Below are 17,209 nucleotides of genomic sequence, written 5' to 3' on the forward strand. Positions count from 1 at the left end.
TGAGACTCAGCTGGATGGGCTGTCAGAGCGGGGCTGTTTCTATTCCCTGGTTTCCTATTTCTTTATCTGGCTCACTGACCTGTTGCTACATTGCTGGTTTTATCTGCGCTGCAGGGATGGAGGACGGCCAGATCTCATTTGAGATCCGCTGCCTTTAATAGGAGGCCGAGTAGCAGGTTCAACATGTCATTTATAAGGAAGTGTGGGGCACGGATGATTTAGGGGAAGAAGATGAGGAGAGAGAAACCCATTTGATAACAAGTGGGCATTGATTCCTCTATCTTCTTGTCACACAGAGAGACTCGTACACCACAGCAGCTATCAGTGACACTACTCTGTCCTGCCTGTGTTATCACCACGATCACTGTTTCCTTTCATGTTCACCATCTTCAAACTGAAAGAATGATACACTATGCTGAAATTTTGGCACCTTTTTCAAACATTTAAGGAACATTAATATAACTGGAAAACGAATCATTCTTTTGATGTAACAGGTTTGCTCTTCAAGAGCTGGGTGCTCTATTGCTATTTTTTTTTAACTAACAGTGAGTCATGTTTCATTTCCCTAAAACAAAACAGATATTCCAGTGCAGGAAACAAACAAACAAAATACTCTCAACCAGAGTACAAGACAAAATGGGTCCTCTGTATTTTCCTTAAAGTTTAGTAAGAAGTATGATTCCCAGACACACACTGATTCTACCAAAGGAGAGGGAAAATGTGTACAAAGAGAGCAAACAGGGGACTTACACAAAAAATCTTTTAGTAAGTGATACATTTCAGAGTTTGAGGACAGCGGCAGGAGACTTTCAGTCAGAAAACACCACCTGCAAAAAACAATATCAGTTAATATGTTAAAGGTTTCACTCTGTCCAGCACAAACAGAACATTTAGCACAGGAGCTTTCAAAACAAAAACTTACTACTCATGAATCCAATAGAAAAACTGTACATCCAAAAAACCCATACCATACCATATTTGAGATGACAGTGCTGCAGGTTGTGGATAAGGAGAATACCCCATCCTGTTGCCTTATTTACAGGTCTGTTTATGCAGCAGGTCTGTTGGTCCTCTGCTTGACCCAGGACAGAGTTTATGGTGAAATGTGATTATGAAGCATCTTTCTGCACCGTCGCTTAAGAAGATTAGACCACAAGTCTGCTTTGTTTAAGTGTCAAATTTTAATTTCATGCTTAAAGAGCGCAAAATTGGCAGAGGTGATGAAATAAGCTGATTTCTCACTTTATAATGAATGCATCTTGTCTTTTTATCCAGGGCATACTCAGCATGTAAAACTGTTGAATATTTATACTGAATGAGGAAAATCGCCCTAAAGCAGGAGGGGAAGGTTTTTTTTTTTTCCTTAGATGAAATGTAACTGGCATCATAACCAGGAACATACTCAGTGTCAGGCCACCACTGTAAGAAAAAAAAACAAGCTGCATTTCCAGCACTCTGAAGTCTTTTCATATTTCAGAGATAATTTCTGTTGAATGTGCCCAGCAGTGTCTTTGATTAAAACAAATGAGAAAATCCATTTGTGATGGCATTCTTGCTCTCCTCCCCTCCGTCTGACTCTGCATCCTAATGGATGAAACGCCGGGCTGCGCTCTGTGTGTTATGTATTACAGAGCACACACTCCATTTTTCTCCCAGGCCTATTTTTCTTCACCAAGCGTGCATTTTTTGTTTCTCAAGTGTGAAGAAAGAACCACTTAGAAACAAATGGATCAGACCTTCTATGATGCGAATGATTAATGTGGAGGGGGTAATAAACTGCTTTCACTCATTAATCAGTGGGAGAGAAACAACAAAGCACATTGCAGGGCAAGCACTGCTCATGGAATGAGTCATGATTTTGTTGTGATTTGGACAAATGCAATGTGGAAAATTAAAGTGAAGGCATATTTTTAATTCAGTAAAAACAAAAAAACAAAAAAACAAGATGCCAGTCAAACATCTGATCACCTTCCATGATGGAAAGAAGTGTTGGTATTGTGACATTTTCTGATGCTTTTCAAACAAATCTGTCTAGATTTTTGATTGCATGCCTTGTTTTGATGTCACAACCTTCAAAAAAAATCTAGCAGTGCTAACATGACTTTAAAATACTCAATAAAACCTTTTTATATTTACTGTGTAATGATGGGGCCTTCTGGGAGAAACACAGAGGCACTGGGTGAAGTAAAATCTGGTGTTTATTTGAAATCTGACAGAGGGCAGCAAAGATCCATGTGTCTGCTTAGTTTCAGAGATTTTAGAGTCTAATTTCCTTTTTCTATATATCTGCTTATTCCCTAGCTGGGTAGAAGCTTTTTGCATTTCTCGTCAAGCATCTCCATTCTTTTCAGGTACTTCAGCATCCTTCCATTATCTAAAAACATGGCTCTGATTACCAATAGGTGTGAGGGCGAGTGGATGTCTGTCCCTTCTTGTTTGTATTGTGACAGGCTGGCAACCTGTGCAGGGTGTACCGCACCTTGTGCCCAATAAAAGCTGGGAAAGCCAGAAAAGAATAAAGGATGGATGAATGAATACTGATTCTTGAGACAAACAAAAACAATGCAAATAGACATTTTTTTTGTTTGACATACTGATGGTTTATTTTTCATTTACAATATTTCATTTACAAAAGCTCTATTAGACTCTTTTGTTTGTTAATCTGAGCTAAAACCGTTCCCATGGCTCAGTGTGTTTGTTTCAATTAATCAGGGCTTCGGGGACTCTTGATGTCACTCCAATCTTTTGATGCATCACTGACTGGAAAATAGACTGATTTAGCAAGAAGAAGCAAGGAGAATGCAGTGTGAGTGCATGTCCTCATCATGATTGAGTAACATACTCTCATATGTGTCAGCATGAGCTGTAGGCCAGAAAATAAATATGAAACACACTGAGGTGTTTCCCGGGTCTCAAGTGTTATATGATCTTGCTGGGTGAGTCATTATGCTGTCAACGTGAAAAAAAGCAGCGTCAGTCTCCTTGTCCTCCCACTCTGTCTCTGGGAATGATGCGAAGCTCTGAACCGTGTTTTAGAAACACGTTCCCTGCAAGACAGCAAAGAACAACCCAATGAGCTCACAGTTTATAACTGGTGTTGTCTGTGCAGTTTTACTGTCAAGGCAGAGGATGTGGAGACACTGAATATGCAAGAGAAAATAGTTTCATCTTCCAAGAGTGAAAGAATTTCTGCTTTAAGATAATCACAAGAAAGTGATGACCAACACAAGACACTTTTAAAATATAAGATTCTGATTTGCTGATTTCAAATATACGGGAAGGGTTTGGAAAAACAGATTTTAAAAAAATGTCACCTTTATTTAATCAGTGAATAATGAAATCAAGATCTTTTTTTCACAAGAAGAAATGATAACGGTTTAGACAACTGGATATTTGATACAAGTTGAATTTAGGGTGTAGAGGATGCATTTATAGTAGCCCTAATAAGCCAAGTGGAAAAAAAAAATTTAATCTATTTAATTTTGGTTTCTAAGGTAATGTGCTAACTTATTCTCCGCTGCAAAACAGATGGGCAAAATTGCTTTTGATCCAAAAACTAAGTCCTATCTTAATATTTTCTCATGAGTATATTCATTTAGAACTGTTAGTGAGTTTAAAAAGTTTAAAAATGACAACAGTAATAGTTACTTCTCAATTCAAGGAAATTGCTGTTATAAACACTTTGGGCCAATCAAAGACTTTGGTTGGCAAATTTTTACAGTGTGCAATGCTGTAAAACTCTTCTTGACCACTACAGTTTTTAGTATAAAAGTATTGTTGTATTTGTGTGTGAGGGTGGACGTGTTTTGTCAGAAAATGAAGCCTATGCATAAGACTTCAAAACTGCAGTTCATTGAGCATCAACTGTGCAGAAGCAATGGAAACTACACACAATACACAAGAGCTCAATACACAAGAGGTGATACTTCCAGTAAAAATTAACATATTTATAACCTGACTTGGAAATCTGTTTGGGTCTGAATATCCAATTACTCTGTCAGCACATGCTATATATATATATATATATATATATATATATATATATATATATATATATATATATATATAGTTATTTTTTATAATGTGTTATTTCTGAAGTTGAACAGCAAAAAGGATCAAAATATTTAGCTTCTTAGGGCTTTTGTATCACTAAACTGTGACACAAAATCAATATTCTGATTTTCAGTACATTCATGTGTCCACACACATAGCTGTTCCTTCAAATAAACAATACTGTGTTACAGAAATACTGAGTGAAATTTCTTTCATTAATTTGTTCACTCAGCCAGCAATCATGCTTACACCAACACAACTCATTATCAGCACCATTAGTGGAAGTGCACCGCAGGAAATTGTACAATACCAGCCCTCTTAGATGTGTGAAAAAAAGAGTGTCTAAAATGACATGGGATCAATTTCCACAGTGTGCTCAGTCATGTGAATACGGGGAAGATTGGCTCCATTGGGTGAAAAAAGGCAATCTTACAGAGGTGTCTGAACAGAGGTTATTCTTGGCAGCACACAGCATGGATGTTTCACAGATAAATGGCTGTTATGAATGTCCACAATTCTTTGCTTCCTTAGCAGAAAAGACCCAATCCCATCTTTAGTCAAAGCAGTCATTACCTCAACCAGCTCAGTGCAGACAAAGAGCTGGAGCGTAACTGCTCTCTGTGAAGAATGGTGACTAACATAGAGAGAGGTGGGCTACGCATTAAATAGGAACCTCAGGGAAACATGAAGAAGGCTGACAGGGAAAGAAAATGATTCTCTTGGCTCCTCAATAATGTGCTGATCTAATGTCAAATGATGTATACACTGCCAGTCAGGGAGCAGTATTTACTTTCATGAATCAGTAAACATGACTCTCAAAAGACAGGAGAAGTTAGGATCATGTTCCAGGAACTTCAGTTTGACCATTATATTCTCTTACACTGAACATTACTCTGATGTACTTCAGTAGTCAAAATGTTGAGGTAAAGCCATAACCTGTCGCCTCGCAAAAAGCCCGACTCTCCTACCAGTCGGTCGAATGTGCCATTTGCCTTAATGTGTCTAACAATTACCTTCAATAATTTCAATATGCAAAGGTTTTAAAATATTTCCTCCCCTGATATGATACAGACAGGAGGTACAGAGACTAGAATGGCTTTATGTAATTGAATAGTTGGAATGAGCATGAAGAGGATTTCCTCAATTTTTGGTGCCTGCCTCCAGTGGACCTTTGAGAAACTGCAGTTTTCTGTATTGGTTTTATTTTTCAACAACTGAGGTTGTCGTTTGGTAACAAGCAGTCTGCAATAAACCGTTATTTGATATTTACAACAAATGTGATAGCCATATGGTGTAACCATTTAAACACACAATATCCAACCAAGATGGTTAATGGTTATTCCTATACAGAGTCAGCTTATTGTAAATGCTTCACATGTCTGGAATTTTATATCTTCATACCTGACCAAAATAACCTTGTTTATTTTTAGCGGAGCTGCTTATATTCTCTTAAGTAAAGCTTTTCATATTGAGCTTTGTAAATGTTACTGTGCCGTCTTTGCCAAGCCACCCACTGAAGTCACTGCCTCAGGGGCCCTATAAAATTTACCTTTTTAACTGTTTACTAAAATGGCTCCAGCATTTTTGTTTTTTTTACAAATTATGAAAAATGACTTAATTTACCCTGGATTACTGCCTACAGTTATTAATGTGTTTATGAAAGCTTGCTGACAAGTGTTAAAGTCGATCTAATCTGTGTGTGTGTGTGTTTGTGTGTGTGTGTGTGTGTGTGTGTGTGTGTGTGTGTGTGTGTGTGTGTGTGTGTGTGTGTGTGTGTGTGTGTGTGTGTGTGTGTGTGTGTGTGTGTGTGTTTAGATAGAGATTGAAACTTTCAAGCCTAATCTAAGGCATAAAAACTCACCTGCTGTCTGTGCTGGGTTGATTCCTATTCCATCTGCAAGGCAAAGCAGAGCATGGGGAAAAAAGACACAGTGTAAACTTCAATGTGTCATGGAAAAAAGTAGCAGAGAGATGACCAAGTGGAGTATCATTAGTTTAGCTCAACAAAAATGAGAAGCCCACTAGAAGGAAATTCATTTGGATTAATATCACATTAGAGATAAAGTCTGCACCGATTGACATGTCTCATCTCACACATTTTTAACACAAATCTAATCCCTGGAACACATTGTTCATTGCTCTCCACCTCGCCTCCATAAATTTCATATTTTATAGTCAAGCTGCATTATGGAGGGAGAAAAAAAAACACAATGCAGTAAACAGCTTGTGACTGTCATCTGAACCGCTCCCTCTCAATAGTAAACTGTCAGAATAAGATAAAGGTAAACATTATGAACATTGGGATGGGGCTTCATAGTTTCAATAATGATGAATTAGAAATGAGGCCACAATTTTATCTCTATCAAGCACAAACACTATGGGCTTAACATTTGTGCTTTTGGTTACCAAAGCAAATGTCCAATCAAGGATCAATCCAGCCAAACGTAATGACTCGCAGGCTTAGCATATCATTTAGCTTGGATCTCTTCCAAAATGATCTTAGTAATTTATTTGTCTTAATTTTTATAATGTTGAAACTGAGTGTCTTTTTTTTATTTAACTTTAAAACTATTTCTGCTGTGAGCAGATGTTTATCAGCCAGTGTTCTGACGTTTAAATTCAATATGTGAGTAAGTCTGAAAGACTGGAGAGGCATTAGGTGACATTTTTACATGATCAAATAATGTACCAAACATACAAGAGAAAAGCTAACGCCTAATGAGGAGAATTAATTATTTAAAGGAACAGAAAACAAATTGTATTTAGAACACATCAATAAATCCTAAATTATTTGTTAATTGTCGGGGGCTTCTTGATGAGACTCAGCTCGGTTTCCAAGGTGAACTTCACTGTTCCCAAACAACTCCAATGAACTTTAAGTTAATCTAAGACAAACACCACTTTTGTACTAGGACTCATTTGTTAAAATGACAAGAAGAAAGGATTTGTAACAGTTTACTCCAAAACTCACCATTTGTTATAATTGCACTGGTTGCTGATGGCACTTTGAACTGTTAAAAAGAAAAGCAAGGAAATAATGACACACAAATCTTCCTTGGGTGAAACTGACAACAAATGCCACTGTTTGATATTTTACAGATCTGAGCTGCGCTCAAACACTCTGGTTTAATAACCGAAGACATCTTGCTGTCAAATCCATTCAGCTGAAAAACACAGTGACTAAATCATCAAAAAAAAAAAAAAAAGAAGCTACTTCCACTGATTCAGCAAGCACACTGAGATTTAAAGATTTTGTTGGGTGACATTTTCAAAATAAGCCCTGCAATTACAGTGTCTTCAAAAAATAAGTGGTTTTTAGTGGGTTTTATTTTCTGTCTTTTGTCTGACAACTTTCATTCCCAATGGACACTGCTCAGGCCTTCTGTATTTACAAACACACTCATACATCAAACTCAGGGGACAGCTTGAGGCAAAGATAGTAATGCATGAATTTCTGGAAGAAAATCACTCAGCATGGTCACAATACGTGGCCTACTTTAGGTTACGACCGAAGAGGATGTGGGCTGGTGGAGGAAGAAGCCTGTCACTGAGGAGATAAGGTTAGCAAATAGCTGCGCCGCATACCTCTGCCAGGTAGCACAAGCATCATATAAAGAAGAATAGACTTTGTTTCATGTAGCATAAATTGGAGAAGAGAATCTGGCTGAAGAAGTGTGATGGTTAACACCTGTCTGATCAAAATGTAAAATTTTCTAATGTTGTAATTTCCCATCCTGTTTGTTGAACACACCAGCTAGAGAGAAAGACCTCTAAAAACTAAAGGGCTAAACAAGTAAAATGCTTTGAGATTGGTTTGAGCCAAAACTGACTTTTATTGAATGAGTTCTAAAAACTAAATGGGTTGTCACTGCCAGAGCAGAAAAGACTGACAACTACATATAGACAAAGCCAGAAGTGCAACTTGTGATCACTATCTGTAAGCATGCTGGTTTACTAAAGAAGCAAATACACACCACTTCTGCACATGTGAATGAAATGGGGGGGGGGTAATAATTCAAGTATTAAACTAGGCTTTGAAGAGTGTGGTACTTTAGAGGCAAGGCTGCCTGGGCACCAGCTGTTGGGATAAAAATACAGGCTTATCTACATTCATTTGATGCATTTAAACTCATGTGATGAGATTTTGTCTGGTTATGTAAAAGACAAGAAAAAAAAAGAAATGACTCTATACGACTTCAAGACCATCAGCAAAAGGTGGACCATTTCTGTATCCACACTGTTTCTGGCAGATTCTTACAGGAGTTTTAATCATAAAAAACAAACACTGACATTTCTCCAAACATACTTATGATTGGCAACAGAAAAAAAAGCAGACCATTTTTGTTGTTTTTACACAATCTTAATTTTGATTATCTGGAGGATCGTGAGACACTTTCGATGACAGACACAGAGAGTCCCCATGACCAAAGCAACTCATTCACACCTGCCTGCGTGCGCCAGGAAGAAAGAGAGAGACACATAGTGCTGCTGCTGAGCACTCTAAGCAACATGCAGAAAAAATGTAAAAACATGATTATTATTCATTTTCACAGTGTTTTTTTTTTTTTTATTGTGGTACAGCTGCAGAGCTCTGGACCTTGTTGACAACAAAGCTGGTTACAGTTCTTATTATGCACACACTTAAACAAAGGGCTTAAAAATAGGATTATCTATGTTTGTACTTTGTTGTCAGCTCTGCTGTTAGCTTGTGGCTAATGCATATCACATTTTAAAGTACATGTTGTAAACAAACAATAACAGCATAAACAGCTCACTGGAATCAGTTACAAAACAATTGCAATACACTTAAAAATGAAAATGACTTGAAGTAAAAGCATGGATGCTCCAAGAGTCTCATAACTTGACAGCTCCTTTACTTTTTTAACAGATATTCACGAGCCACATGGGTTACCTGAGGTTTGGAAATCTAATTATTCAAATTTATTCCAGATGAGTCATAGCCTATTTAAATGTACCAGCAGGTTATTTAAGAACGTTAGAGCCTGGCCTGTACTAAAAGATGAATGATATGCCCGCTACCTTAATTTAAAGCCAATATCAACTTGAATATTCAAAATATGTTCATAAAAAAGACTGCAGACAGATTTACAAAGAATGAGAAACATACACTTTGAGTGAAACAAACATTTTGTTTTTCACTCATCTCCTTCCTCTTACCTTTATTCTCTTTATTGTTCATTTTGGAGAAGCTAGCTAATTTGAGACGTGTTACTTGCATACAAGTCGAAAAATAAAGCTCTGAACTATGTAATTAAGAACCAAAAGTAGGCTTACCTCCTCAGCTGCAAACTTTAACACTGCTGTAAATGGTGTGCTGTCTGGAACGCTTAGTCTGCAACAAAGCAATGCATTGAACAAGGCTATTAAAACACTATCAAATTTATCACAACTTCACTCCCTTTGTTTAACAATTCACTTTTGAAAACAGCAATAACACAAAGTCAGATATAAGTCTTTCACCTGTTGACCTCAGTGATCGATCAACAGCTTCCTGGGCAGCTTTGATGGTGTAGAGCAAGTCAATTACGCTTTCAAAGCAGCTCTATAGCTCCGCGACTGTCTATTTACCTTGACTTTGAAAAGAACAAATGCCACGCTTTCTTTTCAGGGCTCAGCCGAGTGAAACATTACATTTATCAGGGTCAATTCTGAGGATATAAGACTGTAAGTGGTAACAGGCTTTCAGTTGTGAGTTTCTTCAGCAACCCACACATATATTTTTCACAACAAAAACCAACCAAATCCGTTTGTACATATGTAAGTAAATAAATATAACTATCTGGGGCTGTTATTGAGCTGTAATTTGAAGGTAAGAGCAGAGGTAAGAAAGGAGCTAAGAGATAAAATTAGAAGAGTCAGTAATGCAGTGAGTAACGAAAACAAAATGTGTGAGATTATGATGACTACCATGCTGTCTTAACTAAGAGGGAGTGCCTACTCTTTTAAAGTCTATTAAAGTCAATTGAAGTGATGGTGAGTAAAAGTGGATTGATACAACACCTCATTTACTATCATTATCATCTTCCCTTTTCAAACTAAAAAATGAACAGCTGCAGAAAGGCCTTGTCTGACCTCATTAGAGCGTTGACACCCTGTCAACACTTGGAGGTGAGAATAGAGTGCATTGACTCATTATTCGGCAGCTGTTAAATTGGCATTGTTAAAACCAAAAGTCAATGAAGGTCTGTTGGGCAACTCAACTCTGCATCATGCAGTACACACCTCTGTGGGAGAAAAAGACAGCCACATTAGTGGAAATGTGAGAAATTTTTACCCATCTTCTTCTTTTTATTGGTTTGACCTGTTAGTCATAAATGCTGGCTGAAATAATGAGAGAAGTGGCCTCTACAAATACAGAACAAAAAAGTGTTTGAGTGTAAGGTATTTGCCAAGTAGCAAAAAGCTAAGCCCACAGCATGCACTGTGACCTCTGCCTGCGTCTCTCCAGACTGAATGTTTTCTCTCCTTCTCAAGGAAATGTGGATCAACAGATTTAGAGAGTAGAAGCTTAGAGATGCTATGAGGAGGATCTGTTTTAATTGCACTCCCTCGCCACCTTGTGGCCCGGAGTCTCTACACACTGTCGAGGTGGGTGTTTGCTTTGGAATTAAATGGAGACTGGATCGAAACAAATGTTCTTTGGCAACTTTTTACTGGATACAATATGCCGAGGTGAGGTATTTATCAGTACAGTTACGTAGCACAACGGTTTTAAATGTGACATCAAGCAGACGTTGTAGCAGTTAGCCACATTGTCAGCCTGGTGCTCTGATTTAACTGTAGACTAACATGACAACAACTTAAGACTGTCAGTTTGTATGTAGTTTTAGTAGCCGTTTATATTTAGCACAGCTGGCAGTCCGGTGCTCTAAGACATGTGCGTAATGTGTAACGTTAGTGAATCCTGGTTAGCTTTGTCCTGCCAGTCATCTACCAAGCAGAGCAAATGTAATATTACTCTTCATTTTATTGATAGACTCTCAAGTTTGAACAGACTACTGCAGAATAACTGCTGCATGTGGGTTGGAATGGACTATATCACAAACAGTTTAGCCCCTGTGTTAGCCTTTAGCTCAGGCTGTGTCACTCTACCGTTCAGCTTTCTTCTGCTCTTCTGTCCTTTTTCTGCCTGACAGTTAAGCTCCTGTGTCCACCATCACTACAAATTTAATCACAGAAATCATTTTTAGCAGAGAAAAACACATATATCTATGTTTTATCTCTTCTCACTACTAAATTTCGTCTGCTGGCGTGGTGTTGTTATAGAGACCCAGAAGTGCCGTAAATCAGTGCAGTACTGGTCGACCCGATTGGGAAGCTAAGAAGTAGGGAATTAAAATAACCTGTAACCAGCAATACTGGCGCTGATAATCTCATTTTATAGTGTGGATTATGGTCAGGCATATATCTAGAAGGGAGCCTGTTGAGAGATCACTTTCAAACTCCTCACAGCCCCTTTGTCTTGCTTTTGAGTATAAATAACATATTTGTCTTTCCTCCAAAAATGCTTAATGTAAAATGTGAATCTTAACACATTTTTCATAAAAATGTATGCTTTTCCTTGAAAACACACCGCATCATGTGATTTTTATTTAATAAAAACAGTATATTTCCTCATCGAAATACATGAACAACACTTTATAACCTACACAGCATTTCAAAAATATCTTCCACTAGTGAGCTGGAAAAAAGTAAGTCTGGGTAAGAGTGCTGTGCTTATCATTAAACAACAAAGCCAGAAACAAAAAGCTGCGTTTCAACCAAGTAAAGTACTGACGGGCTATTATCTTTGGGCCCATGCAGCTCTGCATCATAACAGGCATGACTCTATATTGGAAATTACCACATGGCCTTGAAATCATATCATCAAAAGCTTTTGTCTCTGAACATAGTTTGTTGCTGCATTCACAAATTTCAATTCATATCGTTGCATGCAGAGAGGGAAAAAGTAGAAACAATGAAATCTTGAGACCTCTTTTGCATCAAGAGGGGAGGAACCAGCTGGCTTGATCTCAACTCACACTTTTAAAGCCAGTACCAGTGATAAAATGTGGATGCACAAGTGCCTACCTGGAATGACTAGTTAACATAGCTCCACAAGTTTTTGCTTTACACAAGTTTCAGAGCAACATCTGCTGCTGCTGTACAGACACTGCCCTTCTTGCATTTCAGAAGGGCTATGCCAAACCCAGTCACCACATTATAGTAACATAGCTCTGAAGGATGAGTAGAATATACCTGCCTGTAGGCTTGTCACCTACTGAAAATACCCCCCCCCCCCCCCCCCCCATCACGAAAGAAAAAAAAACTGTCTCCTGGAAAGGTAATGGTCCACTAAGAATTCAATTTCTAACATTGTACGTCTAAAACTTCTAGTTCGTATCTGTTAATGCAAAATAATGTTAACAACCCCGTCTACCAGCTGTTTTCAAACATGCTGTAAATCTGACGAGGCAGATTTTCCATCATATGTTACATTTCATTATAATGTCCTCTAAGTGCTACTTTCACTAATAAGAGTGTAAAATCCTCACAATGCTTCATTTTGTAACACCACGTAGGGAAGTCACATCTTTTTATCATGACACCCAAAACGGAACGGACATAAAGCATCAGCAGCGGTTTTTGCTGTAATCAGTGTGAGCACGTGAATCACACCGAACAGATGTTCTCCCACTTGTCCTGGTGAAACGCTTTCATTTACACACACCATCGCGGGATTTTACCACCACATCACTAACGAAATCTACGGTGCCTGTAAGTTAAAATAGTAGTCTACTTGAAGTGAAATAGGGCTAAATGTAACGGTGCAGCTGTGACTGATGAGAAGTCGGTGTACTCACACTTTGTATGGAAGCCGGGGGTCCGACGTCAGGGTGATTTTAAACGTAACTTTAGACCTAGTGAAGAGGATGACACCCGTATTATCATCATGTTGATGTATACAGAAAAATATGACACAAGTTCAGCCATATCAACTCAAACAAAGCAGAAACTTACATCTTTAAGGTAAGGTAACTCCCTTTGCTGTCTGTTTATACACACCCGGAAGTCCGAAGGACCCATACATACACGTCATCCTTCTTGCTCTATTTTAAGTCACGTTTAAGTTTACACTTTGGCTATGTTTGTGAGTTTTGAAGTACGTTATTGAATTGCTTATTGTTTTATGCCAAAATAATCTATTTTCAAACAAGGGCATGATTTTTTCCCCCCAACATCTGACAGGCATTCGTATCGGACGACTGCTTTTTTTTTTTTTTTTTTTTTTGCCGTAAATGAAAACAAAAGGCGCACAGCGCAACAACAAAATGACTGTTCTTACGTCAGTAAATCGATGTCGGTCGTCTGTCAGATACTGATATACTGAAACGCTTCTTTTCTCATTAAAAATATCCATTTTATCTTAATAAAATTGTTATTTCTAATATCTGTCTTTCATACAGTCACATTATTGACTGAGATGTGGAGACTGTTTGGAAAGTTAGTTGTTTTATTTCTTAACAACTTGCATGATTCATGTCTTCACAACTGAAAAGGCTACTCGAGTGCGTTTGGTTTATTTATCAAGTAGTGACATTTCTCCACACAAAATATTTAACACATAATAATAATGATAATATTAATAATAATAATAATAATAATAATAATAATAATAATAATAATAATAATAATATCAATAATAATAATGATTATATATATATATATATATATATATATATATATATATATATATATATATATATATATATATATATATATATATATATATATATATATATATATGGTAGAGAAGGTTGCAGTGGCAGCCTGTTAAACGACAGCTGGCAAAGAGAAAAGGAAAGAGAATATGCAGAGAATAGGAGCAGACTCAGCACACACTCACGTTCGCACTTCTGGGATTTCAGTGGTGGGTGTTCCCCTGAAAAAGGTGCTAATGCAGAGGAAGATGTGGTAAGGCTGGAGAAAGCACAAAAGACCTGCTTTAACTGTGACATAAGCTTAAAGAATAGAGTATGTCACATCAGGTCAAGAGATTTAAATTTTTCTTAAATGTTACCATCTTTGATGTTGTGTAAATCTGCACCAGCCATTACAGGATACAGAACTTTATAACAAAATTGTAGGCTGAAGTTTCTTGCTTGTTTTTATTCTCCAAGATCAAAAAGAGGACTGGGATCTATACAGAAAAAGATTTTTACTCTAGGTTCTATTATGGTGATAAAGTTGAAATATTTGCTTTGAAGCAGAAAGATTAAAACAAAATATGACAGTTGTCCATCATCCTCTCTGTGGATGCTTGGGGCATCATTCATGATGTGAAGCAGAGACAGTCACTGCATTCAGTGCTGCAGCCTGTACTGAAAAGCTTATTTACATACCAAAGGCTGGTCCCACAGTGAGACTAAAAATGTCAATTACCTGCAGGAATATAGCAGTAATCAATGCTGATCCAGCTGCTTATGCTTGTGGGCACACACACAAATTTCAAAGAAAACAAACCTGCAGCCAGATGTACAAAACATGCATTATACATGTGCCTGAGAGGGTGCTACAGCCTGTTTTACTGATCCCAAAGGTCACCCTGCAACTGTGTTTTATTTTCCCTGGCTCAACAGAAGTATTGACCTGGCCTGCAGGTAAAGGGCACACACACTCCGGTGATCCACTAAGAAAAAATATAAACCAACAGGAGTATCACTGGTAAGTTGTGCATGGTGTGTTAATGATATCAGAGTCTACAACAACAGTGGGAGGACTCTGTAACTTACAAACACAGATTTCTATTTATATGTAGGACACTCTGTTGCCACAAATATTCCACAGCACCCCCTCAGTAATCCCTCTGAGTTCCAAGTTGTTTCATTTTTATCTTAGGTTTTGTTCTCATGTAAAACCACAGCTAGTTTCTATCTGTGAAAGGCAAATGAACCAAAGTTGAAGCACTTCTGCTGTCAAGACCACCTTTGGTCCACGTGTCACGGTCACCCTTTCCCACACATTTTAAATAACTTTAAAGGCTGTGTAGTTGGCTTGAGAAATAGAGAGTTTTTGAAGCAATTCTCCCTTTACAATGAAATCTCAAAAGTTTCCTTTCATTTATTCATTTATTCCCTGGCCTCACCTCTGCCTGCACTGTTAAAGACAGAAAATCAGGAGATGGCCTGCAGGATAAACTGCATATCGCTGCCAGCTTTTATTGGTTCATAGACTTCTTAGTTCCTTTGTTTTTCTTCAGTAAAACACACATATATAGTCTGCTGATCCAAATATGGAAGCTGCTCATTATTAATGCTTTAATAAGACGCCCCTAACCTCTTAGTACCCTGCTATTTTTAATAGCAAGAACTTAAGTCTAGATAGGCTCAGCTTATCAAAGGGCACCTGCAATGCTCGAGCTAAGGGTCATTAGGAGGGTAAGCCATTTATTAATGTAAAGACTCCATTCAAGAAATAAGAAGGGAGGGTGGTGTCTTTCTTAAAAACAAGGCAGTAGAATAATGCAAGTGTCTTTTTAAGAAGCAGGTACATGTTACAAATGTAGCAAATTTTAGTTTTTCTTGAGAAGCTGCAACACACCATACCATTACTCATGGTAATTAACCTTTGACTAAAAGCTCATAACAAGTATGTTCTACTTACTGCGTCATGCTTTAACAATTACAAAAAACAATTGGATTAATCAGACAAACATAGCAACTTTTAATAAAGACATGGCTCCAGAGTGGAATTCCTGAACAGTATACCTGTAGTGAATAAACGTTTCACTCTCTTCTTCTTCTTCTTCTTCTTCTTCTTCTTCTTCTTCTTCTTCTTCTTCTTCTTCTTCTTCTTCTTTCTTTCTTTCTTTCTTTCTGTCTTTTTCTGTCTTTTTTTTAATTCAGTGAAAAATATTCATTTAAAATTCCCCATGATGGAAAATGATCACTGGGGTTCCTGTCTCTGAAATGTGAAATGTGAAAATGGATAGATGTATCCCTTATATGGCCAAGCTAATGTATGAAAAGCTAAATAGTCATAAACAAAGTTAGTGTAAGTTCATGCAGGACACCAACATAATACACCCGGCTGTGATCAGCTGACAGGCTGATGTTCAATCATTAACCCCTCTCAACCAATCACAGCATGTGTCTAACCATTAGGAGGTGTATTTAAATCACGCCTTCACTCTGTCTTATCCCTGCTACCTTTTTGCTACCCAGCTGCTGCTGTCTTAATAATTCTTCCTCCATCCCAGCCTCCTCCTATTAAGACTCCATGTATGTATCCTAATGATCTGTATGCATCCTTGTAATCTGTATGTACGTATAAGGGTTTGCTATGCACTCCCTGAAAGCTCGGCTAACCCAGGGAGTACTCTGAAAAGCAGAGCTTTAACCCCAATTCTAACTGTATCCATTTGGCGTCAACTGGTTCAATCTATGATGAGAGTGTTCCTGACTGAGTTTATCTTTTCATTGAAATTCTAATGCCAGTAATGAGCCACATTAAAGAAGAGTGAGTAAAAGAAGTGTCCAAATCAAGTTGTGTACTTGGTTATTTTTTCTTTTTTATAATAATTATTTTTATTTGAGTCATCGAACCCAAAGGGTGAGTTAAGCCCCAAATCTTGAGTGCTCAAGTCTAAATTCTAGTCACCAAATAAAAATCTGAATTGACTAAAAGTCAAGGAACTGTTTTTAAATAAGAATGCAAAAATAATGTAACAGCACACGCAGATGAACACATGAACAGTAACCCTGTGCTCAAAAATAGGTTATTTGGGCCCTGTACTGAAAACCATCAAGGCAATAAGCACTCTGTGGATAAATCTATCTCCTGACTTTCTTTGGAGTCTTGTTAATGATCAAGATCCAAGTCTTTGTTACCAGTGCTTGAGCTCAGTCAGGGACCCTTGAAAATCCTGATTTGGGTCTGACCACAGAACAAGTCTTGGACTCTTATTCTTCAATATTGCCTTGTGAGCATCAGACCCTGTACAAGAGGGCCAATAATTGCTGGTAAAGTTGTTACTGTTTGGTCATTTTTATCTAGTCTGTCAAATGATTGTTATTCCTTTAATCCTGAGAGTCCACAGGATTTCCAATGGGTAATTTCAATGAATCACATTGTTATGGTCGGTTCAAAATTCTTC

The 17,209-nt window shown here is 37.7% G+C and overlaps 1 protein-coding gene across 1 annotated transcript; it reads right to left on the reverse strand.

Moving 5' to 3' along the window:
• Positions 1-2,084: 2,084 nt before the first annotated feature.
• Positions 2,085-13,189, reverse strand: ufm1 (ubiquitin-fold modifier 1). Its single transcript, XM_074673136.1, has 6 exons — positions 13,075-13,189; positions 12,918-12,974; positions 9,349-9,406; positions 7,025-7,064; positions 5,915-5,947; positions 2,085-3,047 (listed from the first exon to the last, which is right to left on the reverse strand). Coding segments are annotated over exons 1-6 (264 nt in total). The 5' UTR covers positions 13,077-13,189; the 3' UTR covers positions 2,085-2,973.
• Between the last annotated feature and the right edge of the window lie 4,020 nt (positions 13,190-17,209).

This window comes from Halichoeres trimaculatus, unplaced genomic scaffold (assembly GCF_033239565.1).
Source record: "Halichoeres trimaculatus isolate MK-OKI-2021-1 unplaced genomic scaffold, fHalTri1.1 fHalTri1_scaffold_6, whole genome shotgun sequence".
Lineage (NCBI taxonomy): Eukaryota > Metazoa > Chordata > Actinopteri > Labriformes > Labridae > Halichoeres > Halichoeres trimaculatus.